The 22130-nt window shown below is 42.2% G+C and overlaps 1 protein-coding gene across 1 annotated transcript in view; it reads left to right on the top strand.

Annotated features, from left to right (window-relative positions):
* DVL1 (dishevelled segment polarity protein 1) overlaps nt 1-22130 on the top strand; it is a 96701-nt gene that overhangs the window by 57375 nt on the left and 17196 nt on the right. The window contains exons 4-6 of the mRNA XM_035902149.1: nt 1553-1665; nt 16012-16150; nt 21558-21651. Coding sequence (XP_035758042.1) covers nt 1553-1665; nt 16012-16150; nt 21558-21651 — 346 coding nt within the window. The remainder of the gene's footprint in view (nt 1-1552; nt 1666-16011; nt 16151-21557; nt 21652-22130) is intronic.

Below are 22130 nucleotides of genomic sequence, written 5' to 3'. Positions count from 1 at the left end.
TTCAGCAGGGGAAAAAAGAGCATCTCCATCTTCGCCTTTGCTCCAGCCAACTCTGCTTTAACATGACTGATTTTTTTTTCCTCAGCAGAGATCTTGAAACAGATGGTTGCAAAGAAGCGGTCTGACATATTCAGTGTTCTGTAGTACAGCCACTGCTCTTGTTAGCCGACTTGACTTGTCTGTTGGAATTAGAAGTGGAAGCCAGTTGGGTTTCTATTAACTGGGAAATGGCCCTTCCTTGATGCTTGGAAGTTCAAGAGTACAGAGCTGTCATTGCTGTTTGTTTAGATAGATCCCAGAAAGTGGCCCTAAACCATGGGAACCAATTCTCTGCTGCCTCTCTGAAACCTTTTGTTCTGGCTAATTGTAGTAGCAAGACAGTGGCTCTCAGCAGAGCCCTCCCAAAAGCAGAGTGGAAGAAATCTGGCCACTGAGATGGTCATCAAGATCTTGCTGCTTTTTGGCCAAAGCTCACTTGCTCATAATGGTCTTTCTCTGGGTCTGACTAGATTAATATTGTGCTGGCATATCTGTGTAGCTTTCAAATATTTGAGAAGGAGAGGAAAAGACTTGGGGTCTGTTTGTACATTTCACAGACATGCACTTAATTATTTTGAGCTTTGCTATGACTTGCAAGACCTCAACCTTCAAGGTCAGCTCTTTATATTAAAAGTGGCCACAGTGAGCTATAGCTTCTGCCCTTTGGCTGTCAGAGTGCCGCATACCTAGCTTGGGTTATTGTCAGGAAAACAAACCTCTTTGTGGGTGAACAAGGAATTGAATTGAAACACTGCATTTGGTTTAAAAAAATATATTGGAGTATTGTAGAAAAAAAATGGCAGAGGAAAAATTTCTTTGCAGAAAGGGTTGTCAAGCATTGGAATGGGCTGCCCAGGGAAGGGGTCGAGTCCCCATCCCTGGGGGTATTTAAAAGCCGGGCAGACAGGGTGCTTAGGGCCAGGGTTTAGTGGTGGGATGGCAGGGTTAGGGGAATGGTTGGGCTGGGGGAGCTTAAAGGGCTTTTACAAGCTAAACAGTTCTATGATTCTATGAAAACGCAACTCAATTCATGGGCTTGAGAATAAGCCCCTGATAGAGCGTGTAATCTGTTGGCATTACTAGAGGAGCTCATACATACTTGTATACATTTTTTGGATCTGTGATCTTCAGAAGCCAGCATGGGAGGGTTTGAGAGATGCAGAGGAACTGTCCTGTAGTTACCACATGCTAAAATGATCCCTTAGCACATCAGTAGGCTTTTTTTTCCTACGGAAATTTCATGCAACAGTCTTGTGGCAGCTTTTTCAATGTCACAATGATACTACTTGTGCAAATAGCCCTGTGTCTCAGGGCTTGGATATTGAACTGGCTTTTCACACTTCAGGTGTTTTTGGGGTGAGCAGAGCAGTCTGGGGGAGCTCGCAGTGCTGCAGCAAGACTGCAGCTAACCCGTGTAGTAGTTTTCTAGCTTCTAAACCGGCATGTTCACAACTGCAACTGCTTTTATCAAAAGAGATGACTCCATTGTTTCTTCCTATTTGTCCTCTAACAGCCCAAATGCTGCCAGCAGCCGGGATGGCCTGGACAATGAAACAGGAACAGAGTCAGTTATTAGCCACCGGCGAGACAGACATCGACGGAGAAATAGAGAAGGGCATGAGGATGGTGAGTCCTATTTCATGTTTCCCCTTTTTCCTTTAGAAAGAACAATTTTTCTGATAATCTTTCAGAGCAACAATTGCTTTTGCGTGAATACTGCAGAAGAGAAATGTGTCTGCATTCCTGTGTGCTTCCAGGGACTATTATTTTAATGGAATAATTTGATGGTTGCTTTGAAACTCTTTGAAGCTCAATGTTTTCTAAGAGGTCTGGACAACCTTCAGTAAAGTGGCAGGGAAATTCTTTTTGACGATATACAGAACTTTGTGTAATATTAGAGGGTGATTAGTTTGGAGAGGAGTAATGACACCCAATGCTGAGCTCCTTACTGTCATGGCGAGGCTGCCTCCATTATTCAAGTTTGCTCACTTAAAGGTAGAACACATTGTCTGTATGATGTGTTGGGAATTTGCAGTGTAGACGATTTGAGAGTCTTAGTATTGTAACATTGTAAGGTCTGAGCCAAAATCCTCTGAAATAATTTCTGTTGATTTCTCTAGGCTTGGATCAGCAGCAGCGTTCTATGCTGGTATAACTACAGCACTTTGGCTCTAAAGACTTTTTTTTTTTTTTTTTATACATAAGTACACCCAAAGTACAGAACTTCATCTCTTGCCTCTAGTCTGTACATCAAAGTAAGCTTGTTTTTTCATTTGTTGCCAGACAAGAATTTCCAGGCTTAATTAAGAATTAATAGGTGCCACCCATTGAGTTTAAAATGGTCCAGAATATGGAATATTTGGGCCCAAGAGATGCCATCACAGGCTTTATTCACAGCTCCACCCGCTAAAGTATTTGCCTCCAGTTAGAAAACCAGAAGTCATATTTATACCATGGGTTCGAAGCAGGTGGCTTTCTGTTCATTTAACCCTTCTAACCTGTGACTGACTCAAAGTGAATGAAAATTGCTCGGTGGGTGGAGCAGAGAGCTGTCTGCATGACCCTGGCTGCAGATTCCTTTGGGAAACCACAGAGAGAGGCAGAATCTTCAAACAGCATTGTGTTAAAAACTTGTTAGAAGGAGAAGGTTAAAAGGTGATTTGTTTTTAACATTAGTTTAAACTAATGCCAGTGCATGTTTTGCCATGGACCTTTGTGGCAAAAGAGCTGGTTGTTGAATAGGTGGTGTAGGACCATAGTCCAGATTGCTCCTATGGGATTGTTCGAGCGCAGGAGTTTCTGCCTTCTAGTGATCGCAAACTACTTTGTACATTTCCCTTTAGATAGAAATGGGATAAAATTTCCTCCTTTTCACGTCAGTCTAAGCTGTGCTCAGGCAAGAACGTGTCACTCAGTAACGCAAACATTACCTGCTCTCAAAACAAGTTAGGCCTCCTACCTGAAGCAGGCTAGACCTGTGAGCAAGAGGTGAGGTTTGTTAACGTGCATAAAGCAAGGACAACTGCTGTATCATTTTGGTCTCATGAAATATGTCATTTAATGACCACAGTTTTTTCTATGGTCATAATATTTTATTTAAAAAAACCCCAAAACACCAGTGTGTTATTTTCAGTGGAAAGCATGTCTCCAAAATGCACCGTTCAGCACTGTATCCTGAACTGCCACTTGAAAAGATTAAAAGAAGTGAAATACCCTTGTATCCTGGAGAAGGATTTTAAGGCCCCTTCGTAACAGCGGTCATACGTTAGCAGAGTCGTTCTTGTCTTGAGTCCTCATGTCTTCTTTGGAGCACAGTTGGATGTAAAATGGGGAGCAGGGGTGGAGGAAGGGCAGCAAGGTTGTGACAGCTATTTCAAGGGCAGAAGCTACGTGCTCACTTGTCATTATGAAATAGTGGTAAATCCTCCTTTCCCTGCAGAAAGAAGGAAATGCAATTAGAGTGTTTGATCTTGGCCTGCAGAGACTTGTTTAAATAATACCAAAATTACAGCTCTAGTAGTTCACAGAGAGGCAGGATGAGGGATCTTCGCTAGAGCGCCGCATTACTCATAGGTTTGTTCCATAGGTATTATTATGCAGAGTAGCCAAGGCATACATACAGTGCTGCCAGCTCACCAAGCTATACAATAGCAGGTACCACGTAGTCTTTGCAACTGTTTGAGCTCATTATTGGTATAAAGGGAATGACAAAGAATTACTCACCCTGACAATGAGGATATCCCTGGATACTCTACAAAGGGAAAGAAGTATTTGTTCCACAAGAAAAAATGAACAGTGTATTATAACCTTCGTTTCAAACAAGGTGAAGTGAGAAAAGGTGCTAATGAGCCATTTGGGAACTGCATAGATTGTAGACATGTTGAGTTAAAGCTTGTACAGGTCAAGCACGCTTACTCCACTGATCCCTGCTCACGGTGGAATTGAGAGGTTCAATGGAGTGAGGTTCTTGTTCTGACTTGGGAAAACCCCAGGGTAGGGAGGAGAAGGGAAACAAAGCAAAGATCTGTTGGGAATGTAGGTAAAATGAAAATATCCCAAAGCACATGTAAGTAGAAAAGCAGAATTCTAACTGTGAGCTGTGCAGAAAATTCCCTCTTGTCAGTCTGGCGTTTAGGGACCACTGCTGTCTTCAGACCACGACAGAAGCTTCCTTTTAAGTCAGCCATTAGTTTTCACTTAAATGCCCTCCAGCCCCCCACCGCACAGCTCCATCATGAGTAGATGAGAATTTCAAAAAGTTTTATCTTTTAGAAAGATTAAAATAATACCCAGTAATGAGCTATATAGGTACCATGAGTTGTAGGCTGCCTTTTATTCCTTCTCATTAAGGGTTAGACCCATAAATCTATCTTTGCTACCCAGTCATTCTACATAGCAGTGGAGTCCTTAAAGCATTATCTTCCCTGTCTGTCTTAAGCCACAGATTTTAATTTATAAAAGGATAAGTTTAATGCTCAAATAATAAAAAAAAAAAAGTCTTGTACAGACCAATTATTGGGAGTAAGGGTGTGAGAAAGGGGTAAGAATGAGTAGGCAGGAAGCTGAAGGGTTAAGCATTTTTGTGTGTCTGTGCATGAGGACAGTGTATGAATTAAAAATGTTTATTGCCAACTTGTTTCCTCTTTGTTTTGCAGTGGCAGCTATTCTTAGCCAAAATGCTCACAGGGCAAAGAGTTACATGGAGAGCTCAGAACAGACAGATGTTTTGCCATGGGAAGCTAATAGCGGAAATATCTAAGAGAAAAGCTGGCAGGGAAAAGGGGCACGGGGAAAAGGGAGTTCTTCTCTCTAGCTACTGTTAGGAAAAAAAAGTATTAGAACTCCTCAAAGAGTTAAACCAGGTTTTTTGTCATTTCTGCCCTACTTTCCAGTAGAGTCCCTGTCATCTTGCTATATTCCTTTTCAGTAATTTTTAGTAGACCATTACTCTGCTAATGGGAACCGGAACGGTGTATGGTGTTGTATACGCAAAGCACGCACTAATTCTCATCCAAAGACGGCTCAGTAGAGCTGGGGAAACAACGAAGGATCAACAAGCAGAGATGCAATTTTTTTCTAGGGAATTGCCTAAGTTTAAATTTGTTGTATTTTTTTCATGCTTCAGGTTTCACACCAAGAGTGCAAATGGAAAGAGATTTTGCTCTGATCCTGCTGTTGTATTTAGTGAGGTTAATAAGGGAACTAGCTGAGAAAGATGAGCCCTGTCAGCTAAGTGTGCTCAAAGTTACCTTCTGTGTGTGTGTATATATATATTTATCTATATATAAGGTATAATGATGATTACATTGTAGAGGCTACATAGACAGAGAAATGATTTTTTTTTGAGAGAGAGAGAGGCTTTGTATCCAAAGAAGCTTTTGTATGAATTGGGGAATACGTCTTTTCCTGATCACCTTTCACACTCATTAGCAGCAAATCTGTCCCTGGCATTAGCTTCATATAAAATTAGTCTGAATGAGTTGAGCTGTCAGTATGTCAGAGCTCCACTTTCTCTCTTAAAGCAACTGAAGACCTTGTCGCTTTGGGAAGTTGACAAAGTCCTATTAAGCGAAAGTAGCGTGGGGATCTTAATTAGAAACGTGGGAGGTCTGCCTGGCACATGTTCTGGGGACCCCCTGCTGCCTAGAACAAAGCTCCCATGGCAGTTTGCTGAGGAGGAGTGGGAAAGGGGACTGTGGAAGCTCTAATTAGGGAGGTAATTAAGGGACGAGTTTTCTTTGGCGTTGGGGAATGTTTTACAGCTACTGCTCGGTTTCTGACAAGTCTGCAGATGTCAAGTGTCGACACCAGTGTTTCAACACTGAGTTTGCTGTGGGGTGAACTTAACTATTGTGCAGCCAGCTGAAAAATGCTGGATAATGACCTGTGCTTTGGGAAGCTCTTCATGTGGGCACACTTGTAGATCCCCAAATGTTTGGGAAGAGGAGCTATTGCAGATTTCCAGTCATTGCTGCAGTATATGTATTCTTTACTGTAGTGTGTGCCAAGGAATCTGAACAAAAAGGGCTTGGAAACTACAAAACAATTGCAATGAGAACTGGAACAGTGGTAGCTAAAAATACAGTTCTTCTCAGCAATTGTTGCTCTTTAAAGACGCTGTTGTGTGTAAACAGCTATGAGCTGGTTGGTGAGCCCCTGAGCCCCTGGAGTTTTGAAGTGATCAGATGGCCACGCATGGGATACTGGCAGCATAGGACTGCGTGCCTGTGAGAGCAGGAACTTCGTGGCTGGTCGCAATCCGTCCTATGGCCATGTCGAGAGGCCTTTCTCTGGTAGCACTGCAGAGCGATTACGGATTTAAGGGTTCCAAAGAACTCCAAACACAAGACAAGTCAAGGTATAGGGGTATAGCATGGAGATGGGTACAAGCATGAAGCAGGAGGGGACAACGTAATGGTCGTCGTTCTTCTCTACTTGCATAGCAGAGGCTCTGACCACGCAGCTGTGAGCTGCAGGGATGGGGTTGCACGTCTTCGTTGAAAAAGTGGTAACGTATTTCCTGTTAATAATTGGTGAAGACTTCCTGCATTGGTGGGGATTGGAAGCTCTGTTGTTTTTTCTCTGAGCTGGGAGCTTGTCTGTGACTTCTTCCTGAGACGCGCTCACCTTTGTTCTCTCCAGTGTTACGGAACCCTCTTTACAGCTTCCTTCAGCAGATGCTGCTCTACTCTTTTCCGCTTTCAAGGCTTATTTGATTTAGTACTTTGATGTGCTTTTGTCCCTCAGGCAGGGCCTACGCTGCTGTTGATAAGAGTCAGGGAGGACATATTTTAACCTCCTAGGCTATGCTTTATTCTAATCTGTGCGACACATGGAAAGGCTTTTGTCAGACAGTCTCAGCGAACTCTGTCATCCTCTAATGAAGAAACAGGAGCAGGGGGTCAAGAGGGCAGAAAGTCCCTGGTTATTAGTGGGACAGGCATTGAAGCAGAGCAGAGAATGATTCTCATTTAGACTAAGGACTTGGGTACCTGGGAGCATTTTATGAATAAACCCCTTATAATCATGGTTTGTGAAAATACTCACTCAATTATAACAATAGTTATGACCCCCCCACCCCCCAAACAATGTTGTCTAAAATAGAAAAACTTAGAAAAGGGAATTTTAATTGGGTAGAGAGATGACAAAAACTTTACGATGCACCCCTTAATTACCCAGGAAACCTATGCTGTGAATTGTAGGCTACCTGGTGCTGTTTGGGGACTATAAAACATTGTTAAAATTGAAGGGTATTTGCATACTGGTAAAGCCGCTTTTATCTATTGGAGCAGTATATAGGAGCTTTTCTATAAAAGATGATCCAGTTCAAACAGGAAAGTTGAAGCGGAACCCATTTTTTCTGTTTAAGATACAGAGAAGATACAGCTGGAAAAAGGACAGGGAAAAAATATAAACAGGAGGCATTATTACTATAGTGAGCTCTTCTGATCTAGTATATAACCCGGGGGTATCTTAGTTGGAATATCTGGAAATATGGAGGTTGATCTCACCTCTCAGTGCCTCTTTGGCTCTGCAAAATGAGACCAAAAGCCCTTCTCTTTACCTCACATCTCTTCACCCGTTCCAGCTCCAGCTGAATCCAGCTGTGCATTGGCTTTTAGGGAAACAGTGAAGGGAGCCTTTTACAGTGCTCAAGGAACAAGTCCCTTCCATTTTTGGTTTATACTGAGTGATAGGAGAAGAGCCATAAATTGAAGTTTTAATTTATGCAGGTAGGCCAACACATTGCTAATCAGAAGCCTTTAAAAATAGATCTTTGTATAATAAATATATTTAATTATTGCAATATAGCAATAATAGTATGTTTGTATTTCATAAAATAAGTCACTACAGAAAAGAGTTAAAGAGGAAAAGGGAGGGAAACTGCACTTAGATAGGGGTTTTCCCTTTGTTGGGGTCTTCCCTTTGCATCTCTGTAGCTGGACGGAGTTTGGTTGTCTGGCTGTGACCTGCAGAAAAGAATTTAGGAACTGACACCATGTTGCAAAAGGCACAGATTTAAGGTCGCTTTCCATTTCTTTCTGTAACTCCATGTTAACTGTTGCTTTGGCTGTTTGGAATGGGCTTAAAGGTGCCAAATTTCTGCCGATGTGGTATTCAGATCTGAGGGCAGGGTTCCAGGTGTAGCCCTGCTGCCGGCAGCAAAATCCCATATCAGCCTGGGTCGTGACAGACAGACAAAATATGTATGTCACTGCCATCGTTTATCCATGTCAACTTCTCCGTGCCTTTCACTTTCTTGGTGGCCAATGCTTGTGAAGAATCCAAGGTCCATGTGTCTTGCCTTCCTGGCGGTGCATGGTGCCTGTTGCTGTCACTGGTTTCCCTGGCTGTGCTTTCCCCGTGACAAACTTGCTCGCTTTCTCCGTTTGAAGACGGGGATGGGAGGGGACAAAGTTTTTGTTTGCTTATTCTTTCTGGTGGGTCTCCGGAGCCCACAAGACAACCCCAGCACACGTGCTTTGCGTTTTCTTTGTACACTGGAAACGTGATACTCTGCAGCTCCCCATCCCCTGTCAGCAGGGCTGTCCTTCGCATTTTGTGGATTTTTAAGGACAGCCTTGCTTCCACTGGAGTAGTTTGGCCCAAGGCGTTCAAGAAGTAAGTGCAGCTTGCCCACCCCCCGAAGGCATTCGTTCGCAGGGGAGGATTTTGCTTCTCTGAGCGGTTTCCAGCCTGGAGGAAGAACTCCGAGGTCGGTGCCCGTATGCAGTGAGGTAACGCGGGAGCCCACAGGCGCCATCCCCGCGGCCTTCACCGTGGCCTCCCTTCATGCGGGCTGGTGGGCTGGGTGCTGAAACCCGGGCAGGCGGTGCCTGGCGGTGGGAGAAAGTGTTTGGTGGGGGGGCAAGGATCAAAGGGGCTTCTGTGTGGGTGGAGATGAGCATAGTCTGGGCTGGAAAGAAGATGACTTCGACATTGGAGACGGTGAACTCCTCCAGGGGTGCAGGTACGCTTTCAAAATGCTGTTCCCTGTGAAGCGTGAGCATAGAGACTTGTTGAAAAACACCAATTCGTTCATACCCAAGTAATCCGTAGTACTGGGACAGTCTCGAAAACGAAACCAACTTGGATGATGTTAGAGAACATTTACTTTTTGAAGAGCTCAGGTGAAAATCTTGGAACAAATACGATAAACCGGTTTTAAGTTTAGCATTTGAGGTACTGATTTGGCATCTGCACTAACACAGCGTCTGTGGTAACACCACAGGAGAATGCTGAGGCTGTTGTAATGTTAAACCTCGCTGCCATTAATGACACTAAAAGCAAACGCTAATTTACACAAAGTATCGTCATCTTGCATTTGTCCTGATTCCATAGGCTTGTGAGGAACAACTGGTGAGAAAGGCTCACGAAAAACTCTCAGGGAAATGAGGAGTTGAAAAAGGTTTATGGCACAATTGTAATACCGCTTGGAAGGATCATCTTTTTAAATGTCCTATCCTAACAAGTGCCGTATTGTATTTGTTTTGTGTTTGTCTCCAGTCAAAGAACACAAAACTCTGTCTGAAATGTTCGAATGGCTGAACCTTGAGAGCAGCAGAGCTATTGCACTATTTATTAAATTGCACAGAAGCTGCAAATGTTTGCAGTTTCTGATGTTTTGTCTTTCTGTAAGTTAATAATTCAACAAACACTGCTTCTGAGCTGTGGTATTGAGGTGCACACTTGTAACGCCAGGGCATGCGGTTTGAGGGAGTATTGAGGTAGGTGAAACACAGTTCTATCAGTTGTAAGTCAAGCATAGATTCCACCAGAATGAAGAGAAATCTCTGCTTGATACCAAGGCATGGCCCATCCCTGATTCTAAGTGAAGACCTTAAAATGCAAGTCTCCATGAACCTCAGCTAGACATGAGCACATACACGTATGAGATCCAGCATTCGTTTCTATAGTGTGGCTGTGGTTTGCCACGTGCTGAACCTCAACTGATTTTCTGAAACTCGTCTGCGGTGCCATTTTTAATGATGATGCCCATATTTAGGCCTTGTGAACTTTTACAGTGTTGCTGCTTTAAGTGATTTGTGTCCTGGCAGAACAATCCATCTGCCTTAGACTTTCTCTAGAACCTGTGGAGTTGCTCCATCATCGACATTTACGTCAGGTTAAAGCTGAGACATATTTTGCCCTTGGTAAAGACACTGGCAGAAGTATGTGGAATTCAATGATGAGAAACACACGTATATGTTTGGGGTTTTTTTTATTCTTGGGTGAAAAATTCCTTCACCTTTATATCTCCAAAAAAGAAATTTTATGAGACTGGAAAGCCACGTATTTAGATCTGAGATACATTTCTGTAATATGTTAAAATAAGAGATAATTTAAAATAAGCCCCCAATCAGTATGATCTCTAGTAGCCTGACTATATTCTAAAAAGTAATTATGCAAATTCCAAAGGTCTATTTATGTGTGGTTTATTTGGATAGAGAGCTATGTCATATTAGAGGATCCCATTAAAAATGTGGCTATAAAAAGGCTTTGGGTTTTCAGATCTGATCTGTGAAAAAAAGAGTGACTTGTGTCCTGCAGATGTAATTACAAAGTGTGTTGTGGAAATGGCAGAGTGGCAAATGGCAAAGTCAATGCAAATGATTTTTGTTCTATTTTCCCAGTCCTTCAAGATACACTGCTTACCAGATGCGCTGCCTCTTGGGCACAGGCTTCCTTGGGATTATGTCATGGAGGAAGAGCATGCAAAAATATATATATTTTTCATAATCTTTGAGTCTTCAGGAATGGAATTTCCAGTGTCTCAGCAGGAGCCCTGAACTGGCTCTTTTTTTCTCTCACACTGTGCGTGAAAAATACCTACTTGTGGGAAGCTCCGTGTACATCTGGATATATTTGTTGGACTTGGACAGAGGGATAGTCACAGTGCACGCTGGGGATTTCCTTAAGAGGGCACAGCCTGGGCAGGGAAATGGTCACTTCCACGTTTTTGAAGTGTTTTGGTAGGAGCCAGCCACAGCAGGAGAGGCAACAGGAGCTCCGCTCACAGCAGCGTTCCCCTCTGAGACCCACTCCCAGTAGGAGATATTGTCACAAGTGGTGTCACCACCTGATGAGGCCATTGGAACCAGTCAGATGCTATCCAGAAGCACAGCCCCGCATGTATTGCTGTAGGTATTAACATTCATTTCAAATGAAGTTTCTAAGCAGTCAGTGCCCTTATTTTGTGCAGTGAAACTGAGGTACTCAGTATAGAAACGAGATAACGCACACTGGATCTAAAGGGTATGTGAAAGTTTGGGTGGTTATTGTGTTGGGGGAGCTTATGTCCATACCAATGTATTGCAGCATTGATAAAATCCTCAGCTGGATGCTCCCCACTCTCTTGAATTTGGATCCTGCTGTGTCGGACCCATTGCTCTTGAGTGTTCCTTGGGATTTATAGGCTGCGGCACTGACTCTGTCCTTGATTTCTTGGGCACAGGCTCTGTTTGTTACCTTTGCACAGGAATGGGACCTTGCATCTCCATTGCCTGAGGCCCTCAGGACTGTTGTTGGTACTGTAGACTCTCGAGTGAATTTTATGGCACGGTTTGCAGCGTTCCAGCCGCGTGAGTCCTCCGAGTTAATAGTGCATCCCTTCAGGGATAGTCAGTCATTCAGACATACCTCATATACAGGCTATGGCATTGTGTCAAACTGCAATTTCTTTATTCTTTAGTTAACACAGAAAATGTGCAGGCCGAGGGGAAAATACGTATGGATGCCATTTCCATGCCTTGGCTTCCTCTGTATTCCTGATTGCTCTCATGATGCTGGAGAATCCTCAGTAAGCACTAAGTTTAAGACAAGTGATGCTTTCTCTGTTACTTTAGTTGAAAAGCAAATGAGTGAAAGTTCAGTGTTTTCACTGCCAAATGCAGGTGATCGATCGGCGTAACAGAGGTACTGCAGAGGTATTGCTATTTCACTGACAGGTGGAGTGCTAAAGGAAACACTCCGATGGCGTGGTTTTGCACAGCATGTTTGATGAAGCCTTCAGCTGGTTAAAAATTCTATCTGGTCTTAAAATTGTCCTCCGTGTGAAAATTCCCCCCTGAGAACTAAAGAGCACAGAGCGTTGATGTGGGCCATTAATTCTTCACAGTGGTTGTGAACTGATCAAGTTTATGTGTGGGATAAATTATTCACCTGCTAACAAATGAGGAAACTGTTTGAGACTCAGTATTAGACATGGGATTAACAGTCCTGTTCCATCTGATAGGAACACAAGTCCTAGCTTCAAGTTTATAGTCTCTGACACAACCGTGAACATGTACTTTGGGGATATTTAAACTGTAGGATTTCCCGGGAAGCCAAAAGGTTTCAGCTCCTGTCAATAATTATGTAGACCGCAAAATAATCACAGTGTGTTGTATGTGCCTGCTGTGCTGTAATCCTTCATATATCTTAGGCCAAGTAGGAGAGGAAGAGCATTTCTTATAAGAAATAGCACAACAGAGTCAGAAAGTTTGTATTTGAGCCCTGTTAGAGCTGGGTGACAGCTGAATTGATTTATTCTTTAGTGCCATAAATACAAAGTTAAATTTTGAAGGAAGCTTGCTTAGAGGCAGCATGAGAAGGGTCTTTTATGATGTTAGCAGGAAGCAAATTCCGATTTGGAGTTGGGAAGTTTCTTACTAGTAGTGAAACAACACGCAACTGCTGACTGTGGTGGCCAGTGGTTAGAGGCATGAAAAACAAATCAGCTGAGTTGCAGGCAGAGTTTTATCTATTGAATGTATTAGGCAAATGACTCTGAATTGCAAATTCTATAAAATAGCAGAGTTTTTAAGGCCAAAAGTTTTCTGAATAAATAACCCACAATGGATGAGATGTGGCACTTTGAAACATGGCTTAGTTTCAGAGCAATCCTCGTTGCCAGCTGCGCAAGGTCTGGTTGACAGCTTGGAGATTGCAATCTGTAGACACCTACCTTTAATGCTCCCTAATTGATGACATCCAGAATTCTCAGCAGAGAAGCGAATGCAGGATTGAGTTTTAGAACAGAAAAAGTCCACAAGAATGAAAGTTTTTAGACCACCCACTTGGAAAGAAATGAAGAATCTGCACTGTCTTATTAATCCTGACCTGAGACAGGACTGGTGATTTCTAGTGGGTACTTGAGACAACGCATCTATGGATGGCCAGAGGCGCCCGCCCTCCCTCCCCAGCTGCATAAACAGACTAGTTTTGCAGAGAAAGATTACAAAATCATGCTGACAACTTTCTTTCTGGGCTGTATACTTAATAATAATCAAAGCCAAATGTAAATAAAATATCTCCGATGAGAAGAGCATGTTGCTCAGATTTGCTTCCTATTTATACCAGTTCAATGTGGATAAAATCCAGGTCTTTGTTTTCTGCAATCTACTACGCCCATAATCAGAGCTGGGAAGGCTGCTTCTGACAGGGGCTTGCTTTTAATATCAGGGCTCTGTTTAATGTCAGCTTCTCCAGATGAAATCAACATCATCACCCAACGTTGATGTGATTAAGTAATAAAAAGGAAGGGATGTTTCAAGTGGAGAAACGTCAGTCAGCTTTCTCCGTGGCTGATGTTTTGACTTCCATCTGTTCTAGCTTATATACTGCTCCTCTATGAAAAACAGAAATGTGAAACTCAGAAGGGGCAAAGATAATAGATTTGTTGTAAATCATGTGCCAGCTAATAAACTTCTAAGCTTTGCTGTCACTTCCTACTGAAGTTGGAAAGGAAACGTCAGTGGAAGCAAGACTGTCGAGTAATCAGCAGTCAACTCAAAAGTTGCTTGGGACTGTGTTGGATTTGCATTTGATGAGAGTCTCTGTCCATCATAACTCAGAATCATGAACACTTTGCCACAAACCGTTGTACGTATGTCACCACCTTTTCTTGCTTGTCGTTCCCTCTTCAGGAAAACTGCAGAGCTTGTCCGGGTTATGGTGTTGCGTGTGTTCTGGTAGTCCAACATACTGATTTGTTGGTGATAATATCCAATACCGGGAGCGCATTTTGGTAGTTGCGATGACCAAATTATGGGAGGAGAGGCTTTCTATACTGCAGAATGTGCAGTCTAAAAAGTTCTAGCAAATCCTGCTGTGTCTCCATTTTACACATGGGGAAGTGAGAGACGGAAATGCTAGGAGTAAGGAGCTCTGGAGGCAGAGCCTGAAATTGAAACCTGATAAGCTTCATTTTTTTTTTACCACCACACAGCGTTTGACTTAGAGGCAGTTCCTAGAGGACAGCAGGCAGTCCCTGACTCATCGTTACTAGGATGTGCTAGTTGCAGAAGAGGATTCAAGGCTTGAATAAATGGTGTCATCTCAACTGCCCTTCAGCATACGGCAAGATGAAAAACAAGTGTCAGTTCTGAGAAGGGTGATCTGTTCAGCTTCTCTTCCAACCAAAGCTCGGTGCTATCGTACGAGGGAAGGAGCTTTGGTTTTGCTCTGTGACTTGAAAGAAGATGTGGTCTTCTTGGGTAGCCAGTTTAAGTGTTTTCACAGCCATTTTGTATGGCTGTAGGTGTGTCTAGAAGCTGGGTGATCAAATGGGATATGGAAGTGACATAGCAGGAGAATTTGTTCTCTTTGCAGAAATTAATGGTTTATATATGGTATATAATATATAATGGTTTATATAATGGTTTATATAATGGTATATATATATATAAAATCGAGATGAGGTCTTGTATATGTCTGTTACCTTCTACTGAATCTCTTAAAACCCTTGATATGGACATAAATAATTTGGCCCATGTTCCTCAGGCAGGAAGAAAGAAAACTAATCAGTTTTTTTATTTCGTTGCTGAGCAATTTGAAATAGGGGAGTGAAAGCTAGCCACAGTGGACTTCCCAGGCAGATATTTAGGGTGGCTTTTGGTGTTTCAGACCATGTTACTGTAATAGTTAGCAAGAACTGTCAATTAACTTTCAATGTGTGCAGTTGCACAGCATCGTAATTCCTACTGCAGACATTGCTCCTTTATGAAGGTTTTCTATTCTGTGATTGAAGAACAGATCCCCTGGACCTGGGAGGCAGTTGTGAGTTTGGAGAGTGTGTTTTAAAATATCAGTCTTTCTTTGAAGCCTGTTATGCTTATTTCTTGACCAGGTCCCTCATCCAAACTGAGCCTTTCTCGTTTCAGGGAAAAGAGCGTTCTTGGCAAAATAGAGCACTTACAGATTATGGGTCTTCTAATGAGAGGTCCCTGAAAGGAAGCAGGCAGAGGAGTTTGCTTTGCAGAGGAAAATCCATAAAATATCTCTAGAAAAAGGTGACTCGCTTCTGCCTTCAAGTAAATGGCATTCCTATTGAGAGGATTATCTACAGGAATGTTTGTGTGTCTGACAACGTTCGCACAACCAGGGGTTAGTAAGAAATTTTTCTGAAGCATCTTATGCGGGTGGAATGGCCAAGACAATGTGACTTTGATATAGCTGTACTGCCCAGACAAGGTGCTGTAGGTATGGGGATAGGAAAGCGTAGCACAGGTGGTTTTATGGGTGAGATTATTAATAGAATTCGTCAAGGAATGTTGTTTAATGTTTTATGTGCTGCTAGGCCTATCCGTACCAAACTCAAATTGTGTTGGCTGCTGCTTTCTCAAGATACATGCCTTCCTATTGACATCAACTTCTCATGGCTATTCTAATTGATGTTCTAATACCATTACAGTACTTGTTCATGCCTGCTACTTCTGCCTCGATCTGTTTATGGCTTGCCCGTGAACTGAGCCATAGACAAATGAAAAAATTAGGAAAAAGGTAGGTAGGTAGGCAGGTGGGGCAGCCAGGACAGTAGGCTTTCCAGCTGTTGAATGAAATCAGGTTCTGCAGAGAGCTTGGTTTCAGCATGAGGATCCTCCTGCGGAGTTGTCTGCAGCTGTCAGTGTGAATGCGGTGCTACTCACAGTGCCACTTCTTCCTTGCTCTTCCTCTTTGCCTAGTAATACTCCATTTATTTTGTTTTTACAGTCCCTCGGATCAATGGCCATCCGAAACTGGACAGACACCGTGAGCACCCTCCTGGTTATGACAGCTCTTCTACCATGATGAGCAGTGAGCTGGAATCCAGCAGCTTCATTGACTCTGATGATGATGACAACACAAGCAGGTAGGGCATTGGCACAGTGCCTGAGTTGTTAAATACCGTTTGCATCTGTTTCCCAGGCACTTGACTGTATTTCTGGGCTTTTCTGAAACATGCTGACTGGCGAGGTGAGAAGATTTGTATCTTCTCTTCCCCTCCCCCCCTCCTTTTTTATTTTTAAAATTGCCCTTTCTTTTTTTGTGCTACATATGATTTGAGCACTCATATTTCATCAGTAACAGCATGTTGTATGTAATCACTGCTCTGAGAAACAAGCTAAGTTATTGGGGTGGCTATCCAAGCTGCCTATAGCCACTGTTCCAGTTAAGAGAAAAATTCTGTTCCTGTTCTTCTAATAGCAAGAATGATCAAAGCAATATGCAATTGTCTACCTATTTATAAAGTAGTGGTGTGAATATTGTAACAAAATACCTTCAGCATAGATTCCTAATAAGTATGCATGTCACTAACACTGAATTGTAAAGGAATTCCTATGTAATTGCATAGTCTGAGACCTGTGAGCAGTACAGGAATTCATCAGTTATTGCTATTGCAAAGCCAGGCTCTCATGCCATGTATTTATGACTTCTTAATTATTTTTTTCGTTTTGTGCAGAGAGAGTGTGAACTATTCCTTGCTCTTTGCAAAAAAAGCTCTCCATTTCAAGACATCCTTGTTAATCCCTGGAGATAATTTTGTTGTTCCGTAAAAGGTTTATAACCCAATACATTTCTCAGATTCAAAATACCTATTTTTAAAGATGTAGAGTCAATCAAAACTAATATTCTTCCCTTTCCTGGCTGCAGTGACAGCATTCTCTGAACACTGTCTCTACAACTGTTGTTCATCCAAATGAGCTATGAAAACCCATTACAGGTTTCTATTAATTGTCAGAGAACACCACGATTACAGATCTCTGGTGGCTCATAGGGATCTGTAGCTAAAACAAATAAGGTGCAATGTGGTATTCTTAAATTCTAGGTAGAATGGAAAAGGCAAAGAACAACTAGTCCTGGAGATACTTAAACATTTGCTATGTTTACAAACAGATTATTAGCTTATTGAACTCGGTGGGTATATTTGGTCTTGCAGTTATTCATATCTTAAAAACCTGTTGAAGAACAGCAGTTCCTTCAAATTCTGTTTAAAGGCTGGGTGTTTCCAAAGGGTTGAAAGAGTAACTAAATGAACATTTAAGATTTGGTCCTGAATTAGTTTCAAGAAGTTATTTTCCAGTTACAGTGAAGTTGCCAACACCTGAAGATACAGAAAATCAGCCTTCTGCATGCTTTGTACTTCACCTGGATATTCATGTGCATAAAGGGTTGGCAAGATTAGTAGTTAACCTGAATGTACTCTAAGCCTTCCTAAAGCCTTTAGGGCTTCTAACCCTCCTTCCCTCCCTAAAAAATCAAGCCCACAAAAACAACAACAACCCTGCAGCTGATTTTGTTTCTTGTAAATAAATTAATCATTTCCATGGCAGCAAGATATGCAGTAGGGCAGGATTAACACAGTCAGGGTGGCCACTGAAACATATTATACTAGACCCAGCTAAATCTTTCTATATTAATAAAGTAAAGCTTCCTGCGTCTGACCTGAGAAGAAAGAGACTCTTGGAAGCTGCTGCGCAGGCCTTTTCCTTTCTAGGCTAGGGCAGAAGCTTTTGGCACACAGAATAGCTGCCAGGCCAGCTAGTCAGGAAGAACAACTAAATGGAATGCTCCAAGGTATGCTGTTGTGTTACGGTGATGGTGTTCTCAAGCAGATGAGAGATTGTGCTGGCAGGGAGAAGTTTCCTTTAGAGGCAAATACAGCCAAACAGAAAATCGAGCATGCTCCAGATCTGCTGGCGACAGCGGCCTGGGGAAAAAGAGGTTGGAGGGGGTAAGTTCGTTTAACAACAGCTGATGGACTCTGGTGTGAGAACGTGCGTTGTAAAAGAGATTGTACATGGAAGAGGTCACTGAGAGAAGAAATCGGCTGTAAAGGATGGTACTGTCTTGGAAGTGAAGAGGATGTAAGGTTGAGGATGCTTTTCTAACAGTGCGTGTTTGACATTGGTTTATTTTATTTTTAACTTGGAGCAGTGCAGCAGAGTGGGTTAATTCCCAGCCCAAGGAACTTTTGCATTTAGTTAGAGAGAAAGAATAATTTTTTGTTGCAGTGAATTGATTTGTTCACAAATATTACAGGACAGTACAGAACCCTGCAAGTAGTGTGAGTGCAATAATTTATTTCCTTTATTTTCAAAGTATGACATAATGGAATGTTAGTGATATTTGCAGGTGGTAGGTGTTGTTTTGAGCTGCAGGGAGCTCATGGTAAACTTTATAGTAAGAGTCTTATTTCTGTCTTCTGTTAAGTAGATAAGGTCTAGTAGATACGACATTTGTAGCTGTAGGATTATTGTCAGCAACTTGCAATTAGTATTCTCAGTTCAATGTAACTAAAATAATTCCCTGCAAAAAATTGGTTATGTTTATTTCTCATATAAGAAATGAACATTAGTTCTTTTAGACTATATGGGTAAGCTTTCTTTAACAAAATGTTACCTTTTTTCCCTTCCTTTGGGGAATGTAGATCAGGCAAATTATTATTCTTTTTAAAGATCTGTTCTGTGGGATTTATTAGGCTTTCTGTTAGAAGTGCAGTCAGGGTTTTGGCCAATAGCTAGTGCAGGAAATCGGTAGTTATGATTCCAGATTGGCTTTTCATCATTGCATTTTATTTTATGCACTTTATATATCTCTCTAAAGACATTAATGGAAGTATTTTTGTGTCCTGTATTTGAGGGTAGATTAAAATATCCCTTCTAAGGACTCAGAGTCAGAGAGCAGTTCTGTTTTCTAGTGATACTCAGTGCTGGCAAAATGTATTTTTGTCCAGTCCAATTTTAGAAAATCATACCGAAAGCTGGAAATAATTGTTTTTTGGTTTCTTGAGCAAGAGTGTATTGATGTGCACCAGAGCAGGAGGAAGAAATTGGCATAGCCAGTCAACCTCGGCAGTCAGCAGATCTTATGTGCTGTGATGAGGAAAAATATTGATAGAGGAAGTATATGAACATGCATTGGGAGATACTTTTAACTTGGTTACTTCTTAGGATGTAAAGTGCCATGAAATAGCACCAGATTACTGCCAAGACTGCTTGAGACAAAGAAATTCAGTGAACTGTCTGCCGAAACTACTGTTCCTATTCCTCGTTTCCGTAACTTGCTATCCAGATAAAACACCCGTTGTCTGGGAAGTGGAGGAAGAACTTTGCTACTGGGTGAATTCCCATCGTGATCTCCTGCTGCAGGCAGGTGTGGCTTTCAGTACAGTTTTTCTCTCCCATTTTCTTTCTCTGCCATATGAACATTGCTAACTTAAAATTGCTTTTTACGGTAGGCAATGTCAGCTGGAGGCATTACCCCTTTCAGGGACATAGTAAAGGGAAACTGAATAAATGAAATGATGTGTGTGAATTTAGTGAATTCTCTTATATCCACAGTAACCATTAGAGGATGTAATTCTAAAAAAAGTTGGTGACAGGAAGTACCACATACTCCTTAAATGACGTGAGCTGGGATAAAGCCATAAAATACGATATGGCAGTAGGTGAAATACGTGTGTAAACAATGGAAATCAATTGCTGGATGCTGTGAATGACCTTGAAGTGTGATTATAGTAGCCAAAAGGACAGATAAAATTTTAAGGTTTTGTCCTTCCTGTTACGGACTAGCTCATCTGTCTTCAAAACTAGCGGAAAGTCTTGCCTCATCATACGAAACAGCAGGGTTTTCACACCCTTGTGCTCTGTCTGCAGCAGGGAATAGACCCTGTGAGCAGAGGGTTTGTTCGCAGATTGGAGCGCTGAATTCATACTCTAATCAGTGGAAGAAGGGCGCTCACATCTCTCTCACAGCCTTCGAAGTTATCTTGTTGCTTGACTTGTGTTCATACAGAAAAGCTCCCCCACTCTTTTGCCTCTTTTCTTTTTGCTGCCCTTCTCAAAGAGCAGGCAGGTTCTCTGTGATGTGAGCAACACTCCTTGCCTTTCTCCTAAACTGTTGTGCGCTGGATGGTTTGGGCTGAATCCTACTAATGAGATGTTTGGGGCGAGAAGAGGAGGAGAATGAAATTGGAGAGGAAATAGGAAGAGGGAGAATATTGGTAGTACAATATAAGAGGAGGTTTTTGTGTCAATCTTTGTCAGTACTTTCAAAAAGAGTCCAATTTTGGGAGCCCTGCATCTGAGAGACCTCTTTATTTTTCCTGTTTAAAATGTAAAGCCTCAGAAAACCAGGTGCTGTGAGCTGTTTCCACAGATCGAGAATTATCAAATTTTTGATCTCTTTTGAAAATACCACCTCTTGGCTCTTGAAATTAATTTGCCTTGCTGGGAGGGAAAAAAGGAGTGTGTGAGGTTAACATGCCTGAAATAGTTTTGTGAACTCAAAGAGAATGTCAGGAGATTCACACCCTCTGAGCAGTTCCATCATCTGTAATATTCAGCTCAGTATGCTTGACTAAAACACACCTACTTTATGCAAGATGGGTTTCCCAGGGTGGTGGGTTGTTGTAATCTCATGACAGCAAGCTGTCATGAGCTTGAAGTTGCTGGTGTCAAGTTTTGTGTGAGGTATTCTCGCGTTCCTGCATGTGGCTAGAAGTTTGAAGACAGGGACGTGGAGAATGGGGAAGAAGACTGGTACTGTTTTCTTTGCGACGGTGCCAGTTCAATTACCTGTGTTGTATAGGGTTGGGTTTTTTTAAATCTTGGTTAATGATGGAGCATTCCTTTTTCTTTTTTTGACATCCTTAACATAATAACATCATCAACCCCTACTTTATTTCATTGAATTCAAGCTCCAACATTAAGTTCCTTTAACAGGGTAGATAGCAGAAGAAAATAACAGCACCATGACAAGACTCACAAACATTAATAGTAAGAGATTCTTCAGGTTGTCTGTTGTTCTCTCAGAGTGGAGATTAAAATCATTGTTTGATGCACAGCTGTTCTTATAGTGTGCATTTTTCTTTGATGGTCAGAACCACCTTTAAAGTAGTGGAAGATGGCTACCTCTGACCTTTGGGTGGTTAAATCACGGTGATGTATGCCTATTGAGACGTGGGCTGCATTCAGTCTTGCTCCCAAAAGCAAGCAAGCCAGTAAATCGTGCTCTCTAATCCATCCTGTAGTTTAGCTGCTATCTTCTCTGCGCTCCTAGGCAGAGGCTAAGATATGGCACACCCTGGGACTGAGTAGCAGTTCAGCACCAAACAGAGCAATGCGTTGTAAGCTAGCTGATGGGGGCTATATGATTTACTCTCTCCTGCATTTGTAGGAATCAGCCTTTCTTTTTTTTTTTTTTTTTGGCAGGGTGCAGAGAAACACAAATGGCTGAGCCTTACACAGTTGACATTTGCTCTCAATTTCCCTCAGGTTGAGTAGCTCCACTGAGCAGAGTACTTCATCCCGGCTCATACGGAAGCATAAACGCAGGAGGAGGAAACAAAGGATGCGGCAGATTGACAGGGTAAGGTTGGCATCATAATTTTCCAAGGAGGTGAACCATGATTTTGAGTGTATCATGTGAATTAGGAAGGGATCCAGAACAGATCTTGTGCCCTGTTGAATTCATTGGAAAGGCTCCCTTTGGCTCCAGTCTACCCTGGACTAAATCTCTAACATTTGAAGTTCTGCAGCACTAGAGTCAAGACTCTTTTTCTCCTCTCCCTTTCTCCTTTTACTGTTAAGTGATCACATTTCTTGTTGTCTCTTTCAAGACCAGCCTCTGGCGGAGAACCTCCATTGCTCTCCTGGCTGATGTGGGCAAGGGGTGACTGTGCTGTTAGACATCTGATGTATAAATTGCTGAGACTTGCATTCTGCTGAAAGGAGAAATCTATGTTTATAGGAGATCGCACATCTTTTCTCTTGCCCTTTTCTGTGCTAGTCCTGTGGTAGCAGAATGAGGATCGTCTAAATGACATACTTCTTGAAGTAACTGTTTCA

The sequence above is a fragment of the Egretta garzetta genome, unplaced genomic scaffold (assembly GCF_000687185.1).
Source record: "Egretta garzetta isolate BGI_Z169 unplaced genomic scaffold, ASM68718v1 scaffold29, whole genome shotgun sequence".
Taxonomy (NCBI): Eukaryota; Metazoa; Chordata; class Aves; order Pelecaniformes; family Ardeidae; genus Egretta; species Egretta garzetta.
This window is presented reverse-complemented; position numbering and strand designations above follow the sequence as displayed.